The sequence below is a fragment of the Cnephaeus nilssonii genome, assembly GCF_951640355.1.
Source record: "Cnephaeus nilssonii genome assembly, chromosome: 6".
Lineage (NCBI taxonomy): Eukaryota > Metazoa > Chordata > Mammalia > Chiroptera > Vespertilionidae > Cnephaeus > Cnephaeus nilssonii.
This window is the reverse complement of record NC_137077.1, coordinates 106,117,791-106,143,662: the sequence shown is the minus strand read 5'-3', so window position 1 is coordinate 106,143,662 and position 25,872 is coordinate 106,117,791. Positions and strand designations below refer to the sequence as shown.

Here is a 25,872-nt window from a genome sequence, read left to right as displayed (position 1 = left end):
TTGTAGTTTTGAAATTGTTGTGCGAGGCAGCAGTTTAGGTGTTTACCTATGCCGCCATCTTGGTTTCTCCCTATCTACCCACTTTAAACTGCCTCCCACTAATCCTCCATCCCACTACAGTCATGTTTTGCCTTATTTTATCATGATGTGTTTCCATCTTATCTCTTTTGAGAATAAAGATCTTTTCTATGTCACATTTATGTTTCCTGCAATGTCTAGGAAGTGCATTATAAGTAGAAAATATTCAGTAAATTTTAGTTGGGTGAATGGATGGATGAATGAATGAATGAATGAAGTAGGATTCACCAAACAGCTGCTTATAGTAAGGAGTTGGCTCTTTTTATTTCTGTGTCCACTGGCTGAGCTTCAGTAGAAGCTCAAAAATGTTGAATGAATGAATGAATGAATGAATGTGTAATGAGTAACCAAATAGATAAATGGCTAGCTAGAGTCCCAGATTGTAACACAAGCACAATAAAAATCAGTGAAGTCCCTAATCTCCACAACATGCCTACAAGGCAGGTACTAACATTGCCCCCTTACTGAGGCTTGGAGAGCTTAAGTAATCAACTCAAGGTCACACATCTCATAAGTAGCAGAGCCACTATGGCCCTATGAGGACCCACCCACCTGAGAAGCAGGAATGCAACCCACAGGAATGCCCTTACTTCTGACCCAGCTGGCATGTGGAAGTTCCACAAACCACCCTTAGGCTCAATAATTTGCTCAAAGGACTCAGAATCACTGAAAGGTGTTATTCAGGGAAAGAGCACCAGTTTAAGTCAGCCAAGGAAAGACAAGCATAGGGCAGAGTCCAGGAAGGTTCCGGTGCAGAGCCTCCTGTGCATTCTCCCCATGCAGTTGCGACAGTGTCATTTTCTTGATGGTGATGTGTGATGATACCCATGGAGCTTGGCTCTCCAAGCCTTCCCATTTAGAGTTTTTATTGGGGCTTGGTAACTAGGCAGTGCTTTATCACAGGCAGTGCTGCTGCCCTTTGAAACTGATTGGTTGACTGATGGACCAATTTCTCATGTGGTTGTAGTTGCTCTCCAGATCCACTGCGTGACCCAGAGCACTCACCCTAAATTACTGGCCTTTCTGATACGGCCAGTCCTTACCCTGAATCACATTAGTAGACTATCCACCATGGCCCAAGGCCCCCAGAAAAATGGGCATTCCCACCCAGCAGGGCATTCTAAGGCTAAGTTCACCCCCCAGAAGCTGAGGTCAGGGGCCCAACCTCTCTTTGAGCAGGTTAAGTTATTTACTCCACAGGCATTGATAGCATAGGTGGTGGTTGGCATGTCCTCATCACAATGTACTAACCGTCCCTGCTCTGGCTGAGGGGAGAGTTACCCACTATCACAGGAAGTGGGCCAGCCGCCCACCCATGCCTGATGCTCCTGGGTTATGAGGCTCCATCGTGCCAGAGGTTGGACCATGGTTTATTATGAAAGCCCTTTTCCTCCAGTCCAGTCAGCTACACATTTCTCACCAAGAGAAAAGAATCTACTGGGGAAAAAAACTGGTAATTACCTACCATCAAACAGGTCTGAGAAAACTGTACAGCTTGTGCAGTGACATTTGGGATTTTCTTACTGCCATGGAGCCCCACAGCATTGTAGGGCACCAAGTGTTTTTATTCCTACACTTCCTGTTGTCCTGCTGTGAGCAGGGAGGAGGGTGGTGCCTAAAGAGTAGAGCTTCACATTTGGGGTTTGTGTAAGTCATAGTGAGTGTTTATCACAGGCAGTGCTGCTGCCATTAGTAACTGAGCCAGGCTGTGCTGTGAAGGGAACAGTGATGTGAATGCAGCTGCTTGTCAGAGAGTGATGACCCAGGGGTTGGGGTATTTCCGCCCTGCCCCCACAGTCCTTGCACTGTACTGTGCAGTCACTGGGGCCTTTGCTGCCATATTACCTGTCTGTTTCCCGCAGTATCCAGCTCAAGTCATGGCACATGGTGGGGACTCAAGGGACATTGTGAAATTGAGTGTGATACCTCCCCTCCAGAACCTGCATCTTGCCTGCCAGCTAGAGTGTGGTTAAGACTTCATTCATGCCTCTCATGGCACCTCCTCCTTCCTCACTATGGCTCTCATGAGAACCTTCCTTCCGACCCACCTGAGTCAATTAGAACTGAGTTCCTCAAACCAAATAGTGGATCATCATGAAAGGAGACTTACTCTCCATTCTTGATTCCTGGGGTCATGAGTTTACATCAAAATGGGCCCACAACCTGCAGCTTCTGAGGGCCTCCGTGAGACCAGACTAAACAGACCACCCACTAGACTGGGCTGTCCCCTCACATGGGTTAGGTCATCATAGCTCACACGTAGGTATGCCATTTTGCCCTCTGTTCACTCTCCTCCCATCTCCTCGTGTGTCTTACTGAGCAGAGAAGTAGGCTGGTCTCTCCAAGGTTGTCCTCTCCCCACCCAGCAGTGCTTTGTGGGACACTTTGCCTCAGACGTGGCTTTTAACCATCTCGTTCATGGTTTTGTCATTCCCTCACTTTGGTTGTGTGATTGTTTCCCCACAGCAGTTCTGAGTCTGAGATGGAGGAGGAGGAGGAGGAGGAGGAGGAGCCTCCACTGCCTACCTCGGACCTGGGTGGCGTTCCTTGGAAGGAAGCTGTGAGGATCCATGCTCTTTTAAAAGGAAAGAGTGAAGAGGAACTGGATGCCTTGAAGAGCTACGAGCCTAACAATGACAATGAGGAGGAGGACTACGATGAGGAGGAGGGAGAGGAAGACTCTGACGAGGAAGAGGAGGAGTCTAGTGAAGGTCAGAAAGCAATCTCTTCTCCTATCCCGGACCCTGTCCGTCACTGAAGCAGCCTGTTTCATGCCTGAGCATGAGAGGTTTCTTTGGCTGGAGTCACTTGACGTGCTTCCACAGAGCCCCAGAGATATCCTTCCTGTCTCTCTCTGAACTTAGATACAGGGGCAGAGAAGACCATCAACAGTGGAAATGGTGTCCCTTGTGCACGTTCTGAGTTGAAATTGGATGGTAGAAGGCCAAATTAGGTTCTTTATTCTCCTCTCCTTCTCATTTTCTATTTTTTCCCCTTTAGTTTCAGCGAATGAGGTTTATTTTAATGAATAAAGGGAATTTAGCTTTCTACAGGATTCCCTAACACCTAATCCTCGATATTGCAGGCTGCAAAGATTGAACCTCATTGAGGAGGGAGCTGGGAGCTGGAGGCCCACTGAACAGTATTTAGTCAATGATGTATAGTAGCATGTTTGGATCAGTGTCCTGAGAAGGAGCATCAGTTTCAGCATCAAGTTGGTCTGGTTGGCTCTGAAATGTTCTCTTGGTTTGGACTCAAGATGTCTTAACTCTGTCCCTATATCTGGCTCTGTGTGTCCTTGAGTGAATAAGAAAGAACTTGCTGGGCTTCCTTTTCTTGCCTGTGTAAGAGAGGGTCATTCTTTCCCTCTCCTGGCTGATAGGTGGTAAAGAAGAAAACGGGCAGATAGAGACCTGAGTTCCCCTCAGGGCGATGCCATGACTATTCCCTGTATGCTCCCAGGAGGCATGGTGAGCACCAGTTCCTCCAAGCCATCAGAAGAGCAGTCAGTTCTGGACAGCCTGGGCACGTGGAATTGGCACTAGATGGTTCGGCTACCCCATCCATCCCAGGGTCTATTTTCTCTGGCACAGCAACGACCAAGTGCTGGCCAGACACAGAGTCCTTGCCAGCCAGGATGCATAGTACTGAGTAGTCTCGGGGGGCTGTGTCGCTGTAAGACCCCAAGCCTGATTAGGCACAGCAGACAGAAAGAAAGCACATGCTGACATGACCTTGAGGTGCCCGCATCAGCATGAACTGTCAGAGGCAGGGCATGCACTCAGGCTCTCTAAGGAGTTTCTCTCCACCTGGTTCTTCTGCTGAGGTCGGACCCACCAGGTAGCACTGCCCCTCCCTCCTTACTCAGTTTTATGTGCAGAAGGAGGCAGGCCCTGGGCCAGGAACCTGACACTGGGTTCTTTTTTCCATATGCTGTGTCTCTGGCATATGGCCGTGACTGGCCTTATATCCCTGCTAGTCATAGGGGTTGAGTGTGTTCACAGCTCTTTTGGGGAAAAGGTGTTTTGTTTGTATCATTCCAGATGTCATTATCTCCATTTGATGATTAATATGTTCGGTGGCCTGTAGCCCCAGACATGGCTTAGGATCACAGCCTATTCCTTTACAGGAGCATTTAGCCCTGCCTTCCCTCACACAGACTTAATTTCCCAGACCTGACCTGGCATCAAGACCAGGGAATGGGCTTTAAATAGAGAAACACACTTACCAGCCAATCTGCCAACACCTGTGTGCCTTGAGCAGTGGACTTCGGTGCCTGTGTAGACAATGACAGGACATTATTGCCTTGCAACTGAAGATAACTCTTGTTCTTCTCTTTTCTCCCTATTTATCCCCACATGGGATTCTTGTTGCTGTGCTTGTGGGTGTCTGATTCCCCCTTCTGTAGAAGGGGAGTATTGCCCCTGGGACAGAGAACTACAAGGCCAGTGGCTCCAGTGTCTGTCAAAGGAAGAAGATTCGGGTACATGTAAAGGTACCCATTCTGCCTCTTGCCCACCTTCTACCCTGGCTCCCTGGCAGCCATTCACAATCTGCCTCCAAGAGCAGGTCCCACATGAAAATATCTGTGTTACAGAGCTGCACTGACAGGCTTCGGCACATATCCCTGGGCCCAGTCTTCATGAATGGTCATGTACAAAATAGCACATGAGACAGAGATTCAAGAGGAAGTCAGAGAAGACTCCAGAAGCAGCCTTATTGGATGTGGCCCCATCAATGCCCCTCATACATTTTGCTGCAAGTTCCCCTCATCCAGTTAAGACTGGCTTCTTCTCTAATGCAGAAAGCCTCACTTCACATCACAACTCCCAGCAGTGGTTCAGATGTCCAGAACCTCCCTGCATGGTGCCTTTTAACGTTTCCCTGGGAAAGAAAAGTGATGGCAGATAAGTCCTCAAGGCTTCAGGGAGAAGATTCACTCTCTTTCCTTTGTTGCCAGGAGGATGAAAAGGGGCTCTACATTTTTCTCTTTAACTTATCTTCCCTAAGACATTCAGTCTGTTTGGTGACTTTGCTGTAATTCAGCCCCATCCAGCACCATAGAGACTAACTGGCCTTAGAAAAGTCCGTGAATCTATAGTGACCTGCAGCTCTGTGTTTAACATAGCATACTGCCCATATCCACATTTGGTGATCTTTTTGGCACTTTCTGCCTATATCACATTTTCTGTTGCTTGTAAATTAATAGATTGTCTTTATAGTAATGAAGCCAAAGCAGATTATACAGTTAGATTGTTGAGAGCAGGTTCCCATCAGGAATGACAGAGTCCTTCAGATCAGGTGGCACCTGCTCTTGCTGCCTGAAAAGCCATCCTCCCTTCTATAGTATCCCTTCCCCAATGTTTCTGGCTGTTCCTTTATTTTAACCCAACTGTATGGCCTGGTCCAAGCACTGATTACAGGGATCCCACAGGGCAGGGCCACATGCAGACCCCTTGGGCTCTGACAGCAAGAATAAAATGAGGGACTCTGGTGAGTTCTCATTTAGCTGAGAAACTGGGTCTTGTGACCAATGGGACACCAAATGGAATCTAAAGACAAAGGGCTTTCACCTCAGAAAACACAGAGCGGTATTGTCTGCCATGTACTTCCAAAGCTTTGGGAATTTACAGGGTGGAGCTCTGCCTCCTCTCCAACCATGCCTCCTAATTCCGTCCTCTCCCGTAGCTGTACCCTGTGTGTGCCGCACGAGGCCTTTTCTAAAACGGGTGGGAAGTTTTCTCTCGCTAGCTCCAGAAGATAAAAACTGAAGTACCGAGAAAGTACATTTCTATCCTGTGTGAGTTGGCTGGTTCATGGCAGAATGGCACTGTCCCATTCCACCTCTCTCTTGACTCAGCTCTCAAAGGGAAGCATGGCAGGCGGCAGTAAGCACCTTGCTGTGTGACCAACAGAAAAAGCATGAATGATGCATCCCCGGGGATCTCCCACTATGCTGGGTAACAGCTCAGAACGCATGAGCTCTGGAAAGATGCCCTCAGGGACCAGTTGTAATCTGCTCTTTTTTTCTAATTTGGCATTTGGGTCCCTCGAATGCAGTTAATGCAAGAAGAGCATCAGAAAAGAAAGTTCTTTCAGAATTGGAGTTGAATGTATGAATCTCATTGAAATTAAGTGTATGTGAAACTTGAAATGACTACATCAAAGTAGATGAGTAGAAGTCCCTTGTGTGTGTGTTTGCATGTGCCCACATATTCTCAATTTTTGCCTCTTTCTGATTCAAACTGATCCTAGCAAATATGGTAACTTTTCTGTTTCCTTTTCTGTGATGTTTCATTCCTTCCTTCCCTTGACTGTTTATTTTCTCCTTTCTTCTTCCCCATCATCTCTCCCTTTCTCATCTTCCTTGAACCTGGTCAGTAGCTGGGAGCCAGCGGCTACAGCAGATCATAAATGCAACCGATCCCTTGGAAATCCAGGCTGATGTGCACTGGACACATGTTCGTGAGAAAGAGGAGGAGGAGCGAATGGTACCAACCTCTGAGCCCTCCACTTCCAGAGGTAACTGCTTCAGGATCCAAGGACCTGATGCCCCTAGGAGCATTTTCTGTCTCTGCACCCCCTTTCCTTGCTGCAGAGGATTTTTCTGTCAGGGCCAAAGCCATCAGTTTAATCAAATGTAAGAGCTGACAGAACATTTCATTTTCTTGGTGTTAATGGTGGCCACTGACCTGGGCTTTTGTGTGAGAATATGTAAAGTTCTCTGTGGGTTAAGAGGTTATGGGCTCCTTCTCCCTCAAAGCAAAATAGAAAAATGAAACTTGATCTTGAAGAAATTGAGAATTTGCTTTCTTTCCCTCATATTACTAGGCAGGGTTATTCTTTCTCCACTTGATAGAATATTCTGGTCCTTTCCTCACGGAGTGTGTCTGGGTGTGAATGTGCATTGGCAGGTTGGGGGCAAGGGAATAATAGTTTGAATGGAAATGAAGTTTTAAGAAGAAATTTGTATCAAGGAGACTCTAAGTATTTAGCATAATTTCTAATAGTTAGCTCTAAGTTGTAGGCAAGATGATCTGTGTTCCACAGTAGGATGAAGATGAACCTTATTCTGGATTCTTTTAAGGAATAGCAAGCAATGAAAGAAAAAAAGGGGGAGGGCTGTGTCAGCTGCCATGTCGTTCTCACACCTTCTGACCTTCCCATACCCATCTTCCAAATACAGATCATCAACCTCTGTCTCTTCCTGTTGGGAATTGATGGAGAACCACACACCATGCAAGTCTCTGAGTATACAAGGGGGTGGTCCCTGCATTCATGAAACAGCCTTCAATGGGATCATTTGATTCTCCTCTGCCCCAAATCTTCACCTATCGGCAAAAACAACCTCAGTTAACTATTTCTGCAGCAATATAAATGTATCCAGAAGCGTCCTGGCTAATATGGCTCAGTTGATTGGGTGTCGTGTGATTCGATTCCTGGTCAGGGCGCATGCTGGGGTCGGGCTTGATCCCCAAAAGGGGGCATGCAGGAGGCAGCTGATTGATGTTTCGTTCTCATCGATGTTTCTCTCTCTCTCTCTTTCTCTCTCTCCCTTCCTTTCTCTAAAAATCAATTTTAAAGTCTTTTTTTTTTTTTTAATGTACTTAGAAGCTATGCAGGAGAGGAGGAGAGAGACCCTGCTGACCTGGGACAATGTCACACTGCCCTGCAAGATAGAGCTATCTCTGCAGCCTTGAAACTGTATTGCCCCGCCCTCTGTCCCCTGTGTTTTCTTTCCTCTCCTGGACTGATACCCTTGTCAGTTCTGGATAGGCCCCTGGCCGTAACATCATCTTAGTTTCCCTTTTGTTTTGGACTTTAGGGTTGCCCTCAACTCTCCTCATTGGGAACACTTATTCCTGTGTAACTTTGTATTTATCATCTGTTTTAAATTCAGTGCCTGACCTTCCCTCCATACGCCGTGCAGCAGTTCAGGCCTGGCTGGAGACAGTGTCCGGAGGTAGTCTGGTGATGTTTGTTCTATTTCCACTCACCATAACAACTGTTTCTTGGCAGCTCTGCTGATATCTTAACACTAGAATTCTGATCCTACCACTAGTGCATGCCAAGGCGGAGGGTGGGGGAATGTGCATGCCTCACTTAGGCAGCCCATCCTTGCATGGACAAGACACGCACCCCACATTCTTCAGGGAAGATCCAGAGGCAAGCAGTAGTATAGACAGGACAGAGACAGACACTGATTTTAATTAACAGAGGTTGGGTAAAAGCCAAAGCCAAAGAAACATTTTTAGCACTGAGCTCTAAAGTGTGTAGAAATTGAGTGTGAAAGTAAAGGAATAAAAAAAATAAAGTAAAGGAATCAGTTAATATTCCACAGACCTACTGAAATATTAGAGAAGGAGGCAGTCAGTACTCAGGGGGACCGATGGAACACTTCTCTGTGAAAAGGGGAAAGCGAAGGAGAGCAGGTGTTGTTCAGCTAAAAGCAGATAGACATGCTGGGCATAATCAGCTGGGTCCTCAGACTAAGGTGAAAGTATCTCTTTCGGTAATTAGGCCAAGGGGTAGTAGCTAAGAAACCTCAGTTGTCCTTCTGAAACTTTTCTGGAGAGGTTTCTCAACGAGGGGGTTCCTGGCATTTGGGGCAGGACAGTTCTTTCCATTGCAAGATGCTTAACACCCTTGGCCTCTACCCTCTAAATGTCAGTGCAGTCTTCACTCCCACTCCCATCCATAGAACAACCAAAAGTGCCTCTATACAATACCAATTAACACTCAGGGAAGGGCAGAAGTGACCCTGGTTGAGAACCACAATGCCAGTGGTTATTTCTGGGATGGGCAGGATTCGAACTCATGGATCTTACCACCAGCCTCTTCCCAGTCCAGCACATTGTCCTCATAGGCAGCAGGGGGAAGGGGCATGAGCACACCATTAGAGGCACCTTCTTGCATAAGGCAGGGAGAATGAGCCAGAGCCTTAGCTCTGAGTATAGGAACTGCTGCTCACTCTCTCCTAGTCAGTTTGTATCACCAGGATGGTTGAACAAGACTGAGGTGTCAGGAATTCCTAGCTGGCGGCTAAGTGTGGCAGCGATTTCTGGCTTCTGTAGTGTGTGGCAGCTTCTAGTCCCCTACACTCCATCTTAACCTGGCTCTAACCCCCAGTTCCATCCCCCAAGCTGTGTCTCTCAACATCTGGTGCTGTACTGATACTCCTCACTTATTTGTGTTGATATATGTGACAGTGGTTCTTCTCAAGGACTATAAACTTCTCACCCACCTGACTCTCCAACAGACCTTTCTTAGTAGAAACTCATAATGAGAAACACGTGAGTATGAAGGTCAGGCCTGTGCTGAAGCCTATGCATTTCAGTATGCCTTGCCCTATGCAGATGGGGTGTCTGGTCCTTGGTCTCCTCTGTGCTTACCAACAATAGTGCAAAGTTACCACCTGATACCCAGGCACTCAGAGTCATTTGAGCACACATATTGGTACAATGAGCCTCTCCACTACAGGCCCAGGTTGAGTTCCCACCAGGTTGGGGTGGTGCCAAGTAGAAAGATTCTAGGGAAGGAGCAGTGTCTGCCAGCCTTGTCAGCAGTGGGGTAGTACAACCACGAACTTGCTCTCTAGACAGAAAGCTCAGGTGTGAGGAGCACGGAGATTTGTCTGTACCTCAGAGGTCCCACTTTCTGGTGTTGATGAACTAACTTCTTTGAGTGACCCATGGCAGTGTTACCACACAGCAGTTTTAGGCTGTGGAAATATTTGGGTCATTTCCCTCAGTCTTCTCAGCAGATGCCATTGTCATAGGAATGCATCTTGGTGCTGCCAGCTCTGTGAGCTGCTCTGCTATCTCAAGGGGCAATGTGACATTATCCGTTTGCCAGCCTAGAACTTGTCCTGGAACACTCCAGACCTCTTTAATATAGTTCTCCAAAGCTGCATGTAAAACCAGCACCCAATTTTTAGTAAGCTCAGTATACACAGGATGGTACACAGCTTTTAAGGAATTATTAAAAGCAGAAAGTCAAGAAATAAAACATTGCCAGTGTCTTCAAAGTGCCCCTTCCCTTCTTTCTACCCCAAAAGGTAGGCACTTCCTTGATTTTCACTGTACCCTGACCTCAGGGACCATGCTTACGTTTATGCCACACTCACTCTACTCATCGTTCAGATGTGGGGTACAGATTCACAAGGCTGGCCTGTGAGCAGACAGTGACCTAGTCATTACATAGCTGTCCTCTCCAATTCAACACAGCCTTGTAAGAAATCCATCCAACTGTGCTACAGCCAGTTCCTCTGCCACCCACCTTCCCTTGGGCTTTGATCCTCACATTCTTGTATATGCACACCAGAGCATAAGCCCTTTTCCTAAATGAAAACCTTTAAGAATGATTTGAGGGAGATTAAAAATGGCAGCAGAATAAGTGGATGCTGCACGGACATACTGCAAGGACCAAACTGGAATTACAACTAAAATACAGAAAAACTTCCTGAATAATCAACAGAAGACTCGCTGGAGAGAACCCTATAACCAAGGATGGGAAGTAGAGACTGCATAGAGACTGATAGGAGGGGCGGAGGCATGAAAGGACTGGCTGGGCTCCCACACACAGCAACTGAAGTTCCAGAGAGAGATCTTAGCTGTGAGGGGTTGCCACTGAGAACTCTGGGGTCAAATCCCCAAGCTGGGCCCCTAAACAGAAAGCACCAGAACTGAGATGGGTACCCACATAACATCTGAATGTGAAAAGCATTCAGGTTGCTGTCTGCCAGGGAGAGATGGCTGGAAATGTAGGCACCCTCTTAAAGGGCCAATGCACAACTGAAGCTGATGCAGTGCAGTGTACATTGCGCTCCAGCAGAGGGAGGGCAGAGTGGATTGGAGCTTTGTGAGCAGAAGCCAGGATCAGGAGCTCTGGGGTTAGAGCTCAAAAGGTAGACACCCCAATGTCCTATGCTGAGTCATTCCCTCATGCTGCAAAGATCATTTTATCATGCAGACATTTGCAATACAGGCAGCTTTGCCTAGGGGGAAGACAGTTGACATACCCCCGTGGTCGGCATACTGTGGCTCTCAAGCCACATGCAGCTCTTTGGCCCCTTGAGTGTGGCTCTTCCACAAAATACCACGACCTGGGCGAGTCTATTTTGAGGAAGTGGTGTTAGAAGAAGTTTAAGTTTAAAAAATTTGGCTCTCAAAAGAAATTTCAATTGTTGTACTGTTGATATTTGGCTCTGTTGACTAATGAGTTTGCAGACCACTGACCTACCCTATTGGAAAACACCTTGTCCCACATGAGGAGTTTCTGAGGGCCATTAAGAGACTGAGAATAACAATTAGCCTCCAGGCAAAAGCAATTGCCCCACCCTTTTGAAAAAACACTCACCACACCTGTGGAGGATTGCCTGAGGGATATTCAAGACTGAATCCTATCAGTTGGTAGACAGAGGTGATCTCTGGAGGCTTAGAGTCTTTGCCTGATCATATTAGTCAGAAACAGCGCTTGACACTGTCCAGCACTAGAGATTGAGAGGCATAGCAGATCAACCTAATACATAGACACAAACCCAAACAGGCAGCCAAAATGAGGGCACAAAGAAACAACCCCCAAATGAAAAATAAGAACTCTCCAGAAGAAGAGATAAATGTAATGGAGATAAGAAATTTATCTGATATAGAATTCAGAATAATGATGGTAAAGATGTTCAACAGCACGAGAAAAGATACAGTAACTATGAAAACAGAAATAAAGAATAGCAGAGCCGAAACCGTTTTGGCTCAGTGGATAGAGCGTTGGTCTGTGGACTAAAAGGTCCCAGGTTCGATTCCAGTCAAGGGCATGTACATTGGTTGCGGGCATGTCCCCAGTGGGGGATGTGCAGGAGGCAGCTGGTCGATGTTTCTCTCTCATCGATGTTTCTAGCTTTCTATCCCTCTTCCTTCCTCTCTGTAAAATATCAATAAAATATATTTTAAAAAAAAAAGAATAGCAGAGCACAAAGAACACATTGGAAGGAATGCACAGCAGGTTAAAGGAAGTTGAGGATCAAATTAGTGAATTATAAGATAGGGTTGAAAAAAGTCACTCGGAGAACCAAAAAGAAAAACAAGAGGACAGCTTAAGAAGCTGTGGAACAACATGAAATGTAACAATATTTGAATAGTAGGTGTGCCAGAAGAGGCAGAAAAAGAGAAAGGGAACGAGAACGTGTTTGAAGAAATAATGGCAGAAAACTTCCCTAACCTGATAAAGGAATAAGTCACACAGTCCAGGAGGCACAGAAAACCCCACACAAGAACCCAAACAGGCCCATGTACAGAAACATCATAATTAAAATGACAAAAATTAAATAGAGAATCTTAAAGACAGCAAGAGAAAAGCAAACTATTACCTACAAAGGAGCTCCCATAAGGCTGACACCTGATTTATCATCAGAAACTCTACAGGCCAGAAAAAAATGGCATGAAGTACTCAAGGTAATAGAAAGCAAGGATCTGAAACCAAAATTACTATAAACCAAAATTACTTTGAATGAAAGGCTATCATTCAAAATAGATGGTGAAATAAAGAGCGTCCAAGACAAAAAAAAAAAGGGCTAACAGAATACGTCACCACCAAGCCAGCATTACAAGAAATGCTAAAGGGACTGCTGTAATGAGAATAAATAAAGGGGGAAATCTAAGGATACAGAGTTGAAATGGCAATAAATAAGTACCTGTCAGTAATAATCATAAACATAAGTGGATTAAATGCTCCAATCAAAAGTAATAGGGTAGCTGAATGGATATAAAAACATGACCCAACTATATGCTGTCTACAAGAGACCTGCCTCAGAACAAAAAACTCACACAGGATGAAGGTGAAGAGATGGAAAAACATTTTCCATGCAAATGGAAATGAAACAAAAGCTGGAATAGCAATACTCATATCTGACAAAATAGACTTCAAAATGAAGGCTATCACAAGAGATAACAAAGGTCACTACATAATACTAAAGGGATCAATCTAACAAGAGGCTATAACCCTGGTAAACATAAATGCATCCAATATAGGAACACCTAAACATATATTTTAAAAAAAATACTTCTAGAGGCCCTAGCCAGTTTGGCTCAGTGGCTAGAGCGTTGGCCTGCAGACCAAAGGGCCCCAGGTTCAATTCTGGTCAGGGACACCTAACTCAGTTGCAGGTTCCTCCCCAGCCCGGGCCCTGGTCAGGACGCATGCAAGGGGCAACCAATGAATGTGTTTATCTCACATCCATTTTCCTATCTATATTCCCTTCTTTCTTCCACTCTCTCTAAAATCAATGGAAAAATACCCTTGGGTGAGGATTAAACAAAAATAATAAGAAACTTCTAGAGGACTTTAAGGGAGAGATCAACAACAACACAGTCATAGTCGGGGGCTTTAATACCCCCACTGACTTCACTGGATAGATCTTCCAGACAAAAAATTAACAAGGAAATGGTGACTCTAAATGACACACTGGATCAGATGGATTTAATTGACATTTATAGAACATTTCACCCAAAGCTGTGACATTCTTCTCAAGTGCACATGAGTCATTCTCAAAGATAGACCACATGTTAGGAAACAAGAATAGTCTCTACAAGTTGAAGAACATTGAGCATCAAGCATCTTCTCAGATCACATTGGAATGAAATTAGAAATCAACTATAGTAAAACTTTCAAATACATAGAGGCTAAATAGCATGTTGTTAAACAATGAATAGGTTACCAACTAGATCAAGAAAGAAATAAAATCTTCCTGGAAACAAATGAAAATGAACACACAACCCAAAATCTCTGGGACACAGCAAAACCAGTACTGAGAGGGACTACTTCAAAAAAAGAAAAATTAATAATAAACTATTTAACCCTACAACTTAAAGAACTAGGAAGAGAACAACAACAAAAGCCCGGAGTAGGTAGAAGGAAGGAAATAATAAAGGTTGGAGGAGAAATAAATGACATAGAGACTACCAAAAAAAAAAAATCAGACAAGAACTGGTACTTGGAAAGGATAAACAGTATTGATGAGCCATTAGCCAGACTCATCAAGAAACAATCAGAGAGGATGCAAACAAATAAAATCAGAAATTAAAGTGGAGAAGTAACCACTGATACCATAGAAATACAACGGATTGTAAGAAAATACTATGAACAACTACTAGTATATGCCAGCAAGCTGGACAATGTGGATGAAATGGAAGAATTCCTAGAAAAATACAATCTCCCAAAACTGAATCAGGAAAAATCAGAAAACCTGAATAGACCAATAACAACTGATGAAATAGAAGCAGTAATAAAAAATGAAAAAAAGAAAAGAAAAAAACTCCCAGCAAATGCCCAGGACCAGACAGCTTCACAGGGGAGTTTTACCAAACCTTTCAAAGAAGAACTAACACTTATCCTCCTCAAACTTTTCCAAAAAATCCAAGAGGAAGGAACACTTCCAAGCTCTTTTTATGAGGCCAGAATTACCCTTATTCCAGAACCAGATACAAACACTAAAAAGAAAGAATTACAGGCCGATATCCCTGATGAACACAGATGCTAAAATTCTCAGCAAAATATTAGCAAATCAGATTCAGCAATATATTGAAAAGATCATACACCATGTCCATAAGGGATGCAAGGCTGGTACAATATTCGCAAATCAATAAATATGTTACATAAACAAATTGAAAGACAAAAATCACATGATCATATCAATAGATGCAGAAAAAGCATTCAACAAAATCCAACACCCATCTTAATAATAAAAGCCCAGGATTGTAACGACCACTCACGACCAAATGCTGACCATCCAGAAGTCAGCGCTGGGTTGCCCAGCTGCAGCCTGGCGACCTAGCACAGACTGCCCAGGTGGCTGAGACCCAGAAAGTGAGTCAGGGTCTGATCTGAAGCCTCAGTGGAAACTGTTGATCAGTGTACTTACCTCTCTTTCTCTCCCTCTTTCTTTCTGATCTTCACCAGCAGCAAGGCTTTTCTTTCTCTCCCGGCCTCCGCAGGGGCTGCTGTTAAGCCCCGCCTCTTTGATCAGGCCCAGAGATAAGCCTGGAGATGCTGACTGGCATAGGAACTGACCAATGAGAACCAAATCTGGGTGCTGTGGGGAGCCAATGGCTGCCTAGGAGGCGGAGCTTTTGACGCTGACTGGCATAGAAACCAATCAGAACCAAATCTGGGTGCTGTGGAAAGCCAATGGCTGTCTAGGAGGCAGGGCTTTTGATACTGACTGGCATAGAAACCGACCAATCAGAACCAAATAAGAGTGCTGTGAAGAACCAATGGCTGTCTAGGAGGTGGAGGTTCTGACGCTGACTGGCATAGACACTGACCTATCAGAACCAAATGTGGGTGCTATGGGGAGCCAATGGCTGCCTAGGAGGTGGAGCTTCTGACGCTGACTGGCATAGGAACCGACCAATGAGAACCAAATCTGGGTGCTGTGGGGAGCCAATGGCTGCCTAGGAGGCGGAGCTTTTGACGCTGACTGGCATAGGAACCAACCAATCAGAACCAAATCTGGGTGCTGTGGGGAGCCAATGGCTGCCTTGTAGGTGGAGCTTTTGACACTGGCACAGGAACCAACCAATCAGAACCAAATTGGCCAGCAGAGGAGGGCAGTTGGGGGCGAGATCATGCCGGCAGGGGAGGGCATTTGGGTGCAACCAGGCCAGCATGGGAGGGCAGTTAGGGATGATCAGGCTGGCAAACAGAGGCAGTAAGGGGCAATCAGGCAGGCAGGCAGGGGAGTAGTTAGGAGCCAGTGGTCCCAGATTGTGAGAGGGATGTCTGACTGCCGGTTTAGGCCCGATTCCTGGGATCGGGCCTAACATGGCAGTTGGACATCCCGCAGGGGGTCCCCAATTGGAGACGGTGCAGGCTGAGTTGAGGGAACCCCCCCATGCATGAATTTCATGCACTGGGCCTCTAGTTTTTGATAAAAACTCAGCAAAGTAGGATGGGAATAGAGGGAGCATATCTTAACAGGATAAAAGTCATATATGGCAAACCTATAGCAAACATACTCAATGGGCAAAAACTAAAACCATTTCCCCTAAGAACAGAAACAAGATAGCAATGTCTGCTTTCACCACTCTTATTCAACATTAGAGGCTCGGTACATGAAATTCGTGCACTGGGGAGAGGGTTTCCTCACCCCATCATGCGCCCTCTCGCAGTCCAGGAGCCTTCAGGGGCAGTCCGACATCCTTAGTGCTGCCGCGGAGGCAGGAGATATTCCTGCCACCACCACTGCACTTGCCAGCCATGAGCCTGGCTTCTGGCTGAGCAGTGCTCCCCCTATGGGAGCACACTGAACACCAGGGGGCAGCCCCTGTGTTGAGCATCTGCCCCCTGGTGGTCATTGCACGTCATAGTGACTGGTCATTCTGCTGTTCGGTCTATTTGCATATTAGCCTTTTATGCCTGTGGGATCGGGCCAAAACTGGCTCTCCAACATCCCCCGAGGGGTCCCAGATTGTGGGAGGGTGCAGGCCTGGCCGAGGGACCCCACCGGTGCACAATCAGGGCTGTGGAGAGATGTGGGAGGTTGGCCAGCCAGGGAGGGTCCGCGGGAGGGCTCCAGGGCATGGCCGGCCCATCTTGCTCAGTCCCAATCGGCTGGACCCCAGCAGCAAGCTAACCTACCAGTCGGAGCATCTGCCCCCTGGTGGTCAGTGAACGTCATAGCAAGTGGTTGAGCAGCTTTAGCATATCATTAGCATATTACGCTTTGATTGGTTGAACAGCCGACCAGTCAACCAGACAGCATATTAGGCTTTTATTATATAGGATAGTACTGGAAGCCCCAGATATAGCAATCAGACAAGAAGAAAACATAAAAGTCATCCAAATTGGAAAGAGGAAGAAAAACTCTCATTATTTGCAGATGACATGATATTGTGCATAGAAAACCCTAAAAACACCACCAAAAATCTACTATATTTAATAAATTAATTTGGCAATGTAGCAGGATCAAAAAAACCCACCCAAATTCGATGTCTTTTTATACATCAACTAGAGGCCTGGTGCATGAATTTGTGCACAGGTGGGGTCCGGCCAGCCCACCCCAATGAGGGCCAATCGGGGCCAAAACGACAGGGGGAGGTGATGAGGGTGGGACCGGCCAGGGGAGGGGCTGCAGGAGATTTTGGGGGGGGCCAATTGGAGCCCCAATCGGGCCGGTTGGCTGCTGCAATGCACGTCCTACCAACTGGTCATTCTGTCCTTCCGGTCGCTTTGCTTTTATATACATATATACTAGAGGCCTGGTGCATGAAATTTGTGCACTGGGGGAGGGGGTGTCCCTCAGCCCAGCCTGTACCCTCTTCAATCTGGGACTCCTCGAGGGATGTCCGACTGCCCGTTTAGGTGGGATCAGGCCTAAATGGGCAGTCGGACATCCCTCTCACAATCCGGTACTGCTGGCTCCCAACTGCTTGCCTGCCTGATTGCCCCTAACCACTTATGCTTGCCAGCCTGATCACCCCCTAACCATTCCCCTGTCAGCCTGATCGACACCTAACTGCTACCCTGCCAGCCCAATTGCCCCCAACTGCCCTCCCCTGCCAGCCTGGTAACCCCCAACTGCCCTCCCCTGCTGGCCCGGGCACCCCCAACTGCCCTCCCCTGCCGGCCTGGTCACCCCTAATTGTCCTCCCCTGCCGGCCTGGTCACCCCCAACTGCCCTCCCCTGCCGGCCTAGTCGCCCCTAACTGCCCTCCCCTGTCAGCCTGGTCACCCACAACTGCCCTCCCCTGCAGGCCTGGCCGCCCCCAACTGCCCTCCCCTGCAGACCTGGTCACCCCCAAGTGCTCTCCCCTGCTGTCTGGTCTCCCCCAATTGCCCCCCCTGCTGGCCAGGTCACCCATTACTGTCCCCCCTGCTGGCCTGGTCACGCCCAACTGCCCTCCTCTGCTGGCCTGGTTGCCCCTAACTGCCCCTCCTGCCGACCTGGTCTCCCCTCACTGCACCCTCACCCCCCCCCCCCCGCCAGCCTGGTTGCCCCCAACTGCCCCCCTGCTGGTGTGGTTGCCCCCAACTGCCCCTCCCCCTGCCGGCCTGGTCACCCCACACAACCTGCTGTTCAGTCATTTGGTTGTCCTGCACTAATCCCCCTGTTGGCCTTGTTGCCCCATGCAGCCTGCTGTTTGGTCATCCGTCTGGTTGTTTTGGTTGTGACAGCCCCTGGCTTTTTATATATTAGGATAGGTAATGAATTCTCAGAAAGCAAAACGGAAAAAAAGCAATCCCACTTATCACTGCAACAAAAAAATTAAGATACTTAGGAATAAATTTAACCACAGAGGTAAAAGACTTGTACTTAGAAAACTATAGGACACTAAAAAATGAGAGAGAAGATATAAACAAGTGGAAGAATATTCTGTGTTCTAGGATTGGTAGAATCAACATCATTAAAATGTCCATACTGTCCAAGGCAATTTACATATTCAATGCAATCCCTACTAATAACAACAGCATATTTTACAGATCTATAACAAATACTCCAAAAATGTATATGGAACAAAAAAAGACTCCAAATAGCTGCAGCAGTCTTAAGAAAGAAGAAAATATTTGGAGGAATCACAATACCAGATATCAAGTTATACTACAAAGCCACCATAATCAAAACAGCCTGATACTGGCACAAGAACATGCATGTAGATCAATGGAACAAAACAGAGAACCCCAGAAATCAGCCTGAGCCATTACGCTCAATTAATATTTGACAAATGGGGCAAGAGCATACAGTGGAGTCAAGACAGTCTTTTCAATAAATGGTGTTGGAAAAATTGGACAGAAACATGCAAAAAAAAATGAAACTAGACCACCAATTTACACCATACACAAGAATAAACTCAAAATGGATAAAAGACCTAAATGTAAGTCAGGAAACGATAAATATCCTAGAAGAAACCATAGGCAGCAAAATCTCAGACACCTCTCATAGCAATATGTTGACAGATACATCTCCTAGGGCAAAGGAAACTAAGGAGAAAATAAATAAATGGGACTACATCAAAATAAAAAGCTTCTGCACAGCAAAAGAAACCATCAACAAAATGAAAAGGGAGCCCACTGTATGGGAGAACATATTTGGCAATGATACATCTGATAAAGGGTTAATATCTAAACTATATAAGGGACTCATACAACTTAACAAAAGGAAGACTAACAATCCAATCAAAAAATGAGCAAAGGACCTAAATAGAAACTTCTCCAAAGGGGACACACACGGGCCAAGAGACATGAAAAATGCTCAAAATCACTAATCATCCGAGAGATAATAATTAAAACAACAATGAGGTATCACCTTACACCTGTCAGAATGTCTGCTATCAATAAATGACAAGTGCTGGCGAGGATGTGGAGAAAAGGAAACTCTAGTACACTGCTGGTGGTAATACTGATTGGTGCAGCCTTTATGGAAAACAGTATGGAGTTTCCTCAAAAAATTAAATAAGGAACTGTCATTTGACCCAGTGATCCCACTTCTAGGAATGTAGCCTAAGAAACCCGAAACACCAATCAGAAAGAATGTATGCATTCCTGTGTTTGGAGGAGCACAATTTACAATAGCTACGATCTGGAAACAGCCCAAGTGCCTATGAGTAGATGAATGGATGAAAAAGCTCTGGTACATTTCTACAATGGAATACTATGCAGCAGTAAAAAAGGAATCTCTTACCCTTTGAGACAGCATGGAGGGACCTGGAAAGTATCACGTTAAGTGAAGTAAGTCAGAGAAAGACAAGTATCACATGATCTCACTCATATGTGGAATCTAAGTAACAAAATAAGCTGATGAAGGGAACAGTGTACAGAATTTCGGAGGGAAAGTGGGAGAGAGTGGGTAGATGGGAGGTAATCAATCAAAGATCTTGTATGCATATATGCATAACCCATGGACGCAGACAGTGGGGTAGTGAGGGCCTGGGGCAGGCGCCAGGGGTAGACTGGAGGAGGTTGATGGGGGGGGGGGGGGGATATGTAATACTTTCAATAATAAAGTTTTTTAATTAAAATAAAATAAAAACAATGATTTGTGGATTGCTATGCTTCGAACACTAGAAGAAGCCATTAGGACTCCTGACAAGTGAGTACTGTTAGTCTTGGATAACACTGGCATGTCACAGCATCCTTTAAAGCATGCTCGTTACTTTCTTAATTGCTTTTTCTTCAGACTGTTAGTGTAAGTTCTAAGTGTTCAGATGGTTGAAGCAGCTGTGCGTGTGCGTGTGCGTGTGCGTGTGCGTGTGCGTGTGTGTGTGTGTGTGTGTTTTAGGGGCTGGTTCCTCAGGAGAAATAAAGTTGATTAGTGCTTTGCCGCATTTTGTAGCACTAAAGGGCTAGTCCTGAATCCAGAAAATGAACTTTAAATATCCCCTTATCCCTTCCTATTATGCTTTAGAAAAGTATTTCTAAATTATCCCCAGCGAATCTGCCACGTCTGCCAGAGTTGGTCCTGCCCCTGCTCCTAGTGGTCTTCGCGTCGCAGCCTGGGAAGAAGCGCTGCTGCTTTCCCACCGGCAGGGGCGGCCTCCCTATCCTTCTTTCCTTTCCTCCCTCTGACTGTTTCTGCTTCACAGTCCCGGTGGGTGAGGATGGCCTGGAGGAAGATGTGGACTCAGAGCCAGCAGAGAATGGGGACACGGGGGACACTGGTGCTGAGCTGGATGATGGTATGGGGACCCCCAGAGCCTCCCCTTTCCACCATGGTGAACACCCTGTTCCTCACGTCAGACATGCCAGAGTGCTTTGAACTCGGGAAAGACAAAAACAATCCACATTAATCAAAAGCAGGGAGCGCAGGGGAGGCAGCGGATAGATCTCCTGGTTTGTCCCATTTTCGGTCACTAACTTGAATACCTGTTATTTCACTCTCCCATACGCCACCATTCAACATCGCCTGCATTCATTAAGTTGTGGTTGAGAAACTGAGCAGATTTGGGGCTTTATACAGAGCCTTTAATCCAGTAAATGCTCTCTGAAAGCTAGATATAAGGAGATGGTATTTTAAGAATGATAGCCTGGTTGGTTGGGAAACAAGGGCAAAGGATTAGGCTGGGAAAAAAGAGAGGAACAGTCCTGGTAAGATAGTGAAGGGAGCACGGCCTCAGCTGTGGTGGTGGAGTGGCAGGGCTGGGCAGTGCTAATGGGAGAGAAATGCAAGTGGGCGGTGGGCCCAGCAAGCAAGGCCTACCCTCCACAAGCATGCTCACGGTTCTGCTTTCTGTCGTGCCTATCACGTGTCATCTGGCTATATTTCAGAAGATAGTGAGTACTGTGTCACAGAGGAGGTACTTGTGGCTGAGTATCAGGACCTGGGTGAGGACCAGCAGGCAGGGCCCCGCTGGGGAACAGAGCCTGGTCCAGGCTACAGTCATGCTGTTCTCCAAGGAAGGCAGGAGACTGGAAAGGGGCAGGCCTCACTCAAGTTCCGTGTTCTCCTTTTCCTTTGCCAGATCAGCACTGGTCTGACGACATCCCATCAGATGCTGAAATAGAGTTTTGCAGGCAGCACCAAGAGGTGGTAGAAGCGGAGCTGGAGCTGAACGTGTCAGAAAACCAGGACGAACGACCCCCTGCCACTCCACAGCATAACAAGAGAGGTAAGTCTACTGTCCCAGAATTCCTGCTGAGAGCCACTTGAGGACTAGTGGCACCACAGGCACCGGTCACGAAGCAGAGCGGGCATGCGTCCTACCAGCCTCAGATAACGGCCTCCCGCCCCTGTGCACGGCCCTGCACGTGGCTTTACCAACAGCCCCTTTCTGTGTGTTATTTGGAGCTATGAAAGGGTAGCAGGTACAGCTCAGACCTTTCTGTCACAGACCATACACGTGACACAAGCAGGGGCTACATACAGGACGCCCTGGGGAAGCACATTCCCTTTCTTCTCCTTTCCATCTCTGCAGGCGGCCAACCAATGGGCCATCCCCACCGCAGAGCTGGCTGGAAAAGGGAATGGAAGTTTTTCCTCTTGTCAATCCTATGTCTCTTCTTTTCAGGTCCCTCCCAAGTCTCCAGTCCTACCTGGTCCCCTTCGGAACAAGCTGTTCTGTTCTCTCCTGCCCACAGCCCCGTGGGAGAGGTAAGAGTGGGAGCCCCTTTTTTTGGCTTCTTGTGCTAAGTGGGGTTGTTGAAAACAGGAGTGAGGTTCCAGCTCAGTTCTCGCCTGTGAGGACAAGGCAGCATCTCCCTCATCCTGCTCTGTACCAACTCCAAACCTGGGTCATCCTATTATTGTATCATTCTTTGTTTTGTACACATATCATACCATTTCAAAAATAAGTTTATTTTTAAGTTAAAGCAAGAATATTTGTGGAATCATTGGTTCAATATTACAGATGCATTATTTCTTAATCTGTTAAAATGAGCTATGAATTTTATTTTTTCAAATATATTTTTATTGATTTCAGAAAGGAAGGGAGAGGAAGAGAAAGATAGAAATATCAATATTGAGAGAGAATCATTGATCAGCTGCCTCCTGCATGCCCCCTATGGCGGATCGAGCCCACAACCAGGGCATGTGCCTTGACCAGGAATCAAACCATGACCTCCTGGTCCATAGGTCGAAGCTCAACCACTGTCTGGGTTGAACTATGAATTTTAAAATTAGAAATACTTATCCATATTACCAGTGGTATGTGAACCACACACTAAAGAATACTATATGAACACATTATAATAATATGTCCCATGGAATATGTTTTAGAAAATGCTTTCTGGAGAAAAGATCAGAGAGGGAAGTCCAAACTGAAGACTGTGTCTGCTTGCTCTGGTCTTTGAGATTCTAAGAAGCGAGATGAATTTGGTGATTTCACATCTGAGATGGAAGAGCTTTACTGAGACAAGTGATGGGAGGACAAGGCATAAGGATACATGCAGGAATATCTGGATCTTTTAGCTTCCTGGGAAGGACAGTTTATAATACAGACTGTAAAAAAAAAATAGATGTTTTTAATCGTACCATGTTGGCCACTGTGTTCGTACATCAGAGATCTCGGAGCTCTTGAGGAGTGGGAGCTGAGTTCAGTGTCCTCGGACCGGCACTCACTTTAGTGCACATAGAATATAGGATGTTTTTGAGGTGAGCCAACCCCTGAAAACTGAGTCTGTTCAACTAAGTAAGTGGTTCTGAAAATTACAGAAAGTGAGAAAGGTTCTCCTGGAGCAATTTGATTAATAGCTTAAAGGATGGAGAGGGGAATTTATTTCAGCAAGCACAGGCTCTTTGAGAGAGAAAGCTCCCTAAGGGATCTTTGTGATCATTAAGTCCCCGCCCTCTAAACAGCTTTCATCTGTCTTCTTTTTCTGTAGGGGGCCCGGATTCCACTCCCCTCTGAGGCTACCAAGGTGAAATTGCCCAAGGAGCACCTTTTCCCAGAGCTTTTGGTTTCCAAAGCAAAGTTCAAAGCAGAAGTTCCCACTGATCAGAAAGCTGTGCCCTCTCCCATCCAGTCCCAGCCAGCAGCTCTGCTGGAAGCCAGGACACATACCTCTCCAGTTAGTTCACAGGGCCTGTCCCCATTGGCCACTTCCACCATCACCCCCACTCAGCTCCCCATTTGCTCCCAGCCTAAACCTTCCTGTGAGGCCACCATTCCATCCTCCACCAAGTCCCCCATATGCTTCCAGCCTGTTCCAGTGAAAACATCCACTCCCTTCACCCCCCTCCACATGAAGAACCAAGGGGATGCCAAGGACAGACTGGGCAGCCCTCTTGCTATGGACGAGGCCCTGAAGCCAAACGACTTGGTGGCCGAGTTCTGGATGAAGAGCGCGGAAATTCGCCGCAGCCTTGGGCTCACACCCGTGGATCGGAGCCAGGGGCCCAAGCACAGCTTCCCCTCACCTGCCTTTACGCCATTGTCCCTAAAATCCTATTCAGTTGAGAAGTCTCCTCAGGATGAGGGGCTCCATCTTCTAAAACCTCCACCTAGGAGACTGGCAAAGTCAGATAGTGACCAGCCCTCTCTGCCAACCCCCAAGTCCCCATCTGACAGAGAACTAAAAAGCTCTCACGAGGAGCGAAGAGACCTGTCCAACAGTTCTGGGCTGGGACTTCATGGGAGCTCCTCCAACATGAAGACCTTGGGCAGCCAGAGCTTCAATACCTCAGACTCCACCATGCTTACTCCACCCTCCAGCCCGCCTCCACCCCCACCCCAGGATGAGGAGCCCGCCACTCTTCGAAGGAAGCCATATCAGATATATGGGCAGAAGGAAACCAAACCCAAGGCCTCCGTAATCCCACCCCCCCCACCTGCCACCTTTATGCGGCCCCCCCGAGAGCCTGCCCAGCTGCCCTGGGAGGAGGTACGGAAGTCATTTGTAGAGAGTGTAGCTGAGATCCCCTTTGCTGATGACGTGGAGGATACATATGATGACAAGACCGAGGACTCAAATCTGCAGGAGAAGTTCTTCACACCCCCTTCCAGCTGGCCCCTCTCTGACAAGCTCCTCCCCCCACCCCTAGCCACGGAGAATGTCAGGTTGCTTACTCTAGAGAGCAGGGTCCAACTGCAGAAGAGGGGGCTACCTATAGTCTCTCCAGAAGCCAAGGAGCTAGCTGAGGAGCGCATGCGAGCCAGAGAGAAGTCTATAAAGAGCCAGGTGTTGAGAGACGCCATGGCCAAACAGCTGAGTCGGATGAAGGAGATGGAAATTGGGGCTGAGACCTTCAGGCCCCCAGGAGGCACCTGCCACAAAGCCTCCTCAATGCCCTCTAAAGGCAAAGCCCTTGGCCTTAAATCGCCTAAACACCCGGTGCACAAAGGCCCTGAGGAGCCCACCGTGAAGCACAAAACCACTAGTGAAGAATTCCTCTCCCCCACATTGGACTCTGGGGCCCCAGATGGTTCAGTCACTTCATCTGAGGGCTCTAGCGGGAAGAGCAAGAAGAGATCATCACTCTTCTCCCCCCGTAGAAACAAGGAGAGAAAATCTAAAGGTGAGGGCCGGCCCCTGGAGAAACACAGCCCAGATCTCCTGGAGGAAGCAGCTGCCAAGCCCAGGTCCTTGTGGAAGTCGGTCTTCTCAGGGTATAAGAAGGACAAGAAGAAGAAGGGTGACAACAAGTCCTGTTCCAGCACCCCTTCCAGTGGTGCCACTGTGGACTCTAGCAAGCACAGGATGTCTCCAATAGTGAGAGCAGGTATATCAGCACCAAGGGACCCCTCCTGGGGCAGAGCATAAGGTGTGCGTTCTTCAGTCATTTGGTTCTTCTCGAAAGGTCCCTTCCCCATGCCACTCCCACAAGGGTCTTTAGAGCTGTGCTGACAGAGTAGGGAGAAAAAAACTGAACCAGGAGTTCACAGAACATACTCCACTTAATAGGATAATTCTAAAAATCAGCCTGAAGCTGGGTAAGGGAGACAGGAGGTTTATGCACTTCCTAAAGTCGCTCACCCTAACGGAGGGCAATGCTGCTGGGAGTTCCAGGCAGTCTCTTTGGGCACCATCTATTCAGTGTTGGTCCATCCTGCCTGAACAGATGTCAGCATCCAAGTTCCTGGCTCCCCAATATGGGAGAAGTCACTCAAACTTGAAAGAAACCAAACCTCCACCCCACTCCCCCAGGCTACTCTTGTGAGTGTAGAAATCAGGAAAGCACCATGGTACTTATGGACTGGTCACAGTCTTCACTCTGCCCCTTCTATCCATCCCCACAGAGCTGCAGCTGCGGGACCAGCTGAGTTTCTCCGAGGACTCTGACCTCTCCAGCGACGACATCCTCGAGAAAGTCTCCCAGAAGTCCAAGCGAGAGGTACACAGGCCTGGTCAGCAGTAGGGCTTCAGAGGGGT

The 25,872-nt window shown here is 47.1% G+C and overlaps 1 protein-coding gene across 4 annotated transcripts in view; it reads left to right on the top strand.

The window, feature by feature from the left end:
* The window catches only part of MICAL3 (microtubule associated monooxygenase, calponin and LIM domain containing 3), a 181,965-nt gene that overhangs the window by 114,482 nt on the left and 41,611 nt on the right, over window positions 1–25,872 (top strand). For 3 of the 4 annotated variants that reach the window (XM_079774881.1, XM_079774882.1, XM_079774883.1), the window contains 7 exons: window positions 2,545–2,789; window positions 7,979–8,041; window positions 20,652–20,744; window positions 21,528–21,674; window positions 22,074–22,156; window positions 23,386–25,222; window positions 25,740–25,834. In XM_079774881.1, the coding sequence (XP_079631007.1) occupies window positions 2,545–2,789; window positions 7,979–8,041; window positions 20,652–20,744; window positions 21,528–21,674; window positions 22,074–22,156; window positions 23,386–25,222; window positions 25,740–25,834 (2,563 nt within the window). Of the gene's footprint in view, window positions 1–2,544; window positions 2,790–4,486; window positions 4,574–6,462; window positions 6,601–7,978; window positions 8,042–20,651; window positions 20,745–21,527; window positions 21,675–22,073; window positions 22,157–23,385; window positions 25,223–25,739; window positions 25,835–25,872 lie in introns of all 4 variants that reach the window. The other variant, XM_079774887.1, reaches the window with a different exon arrangement.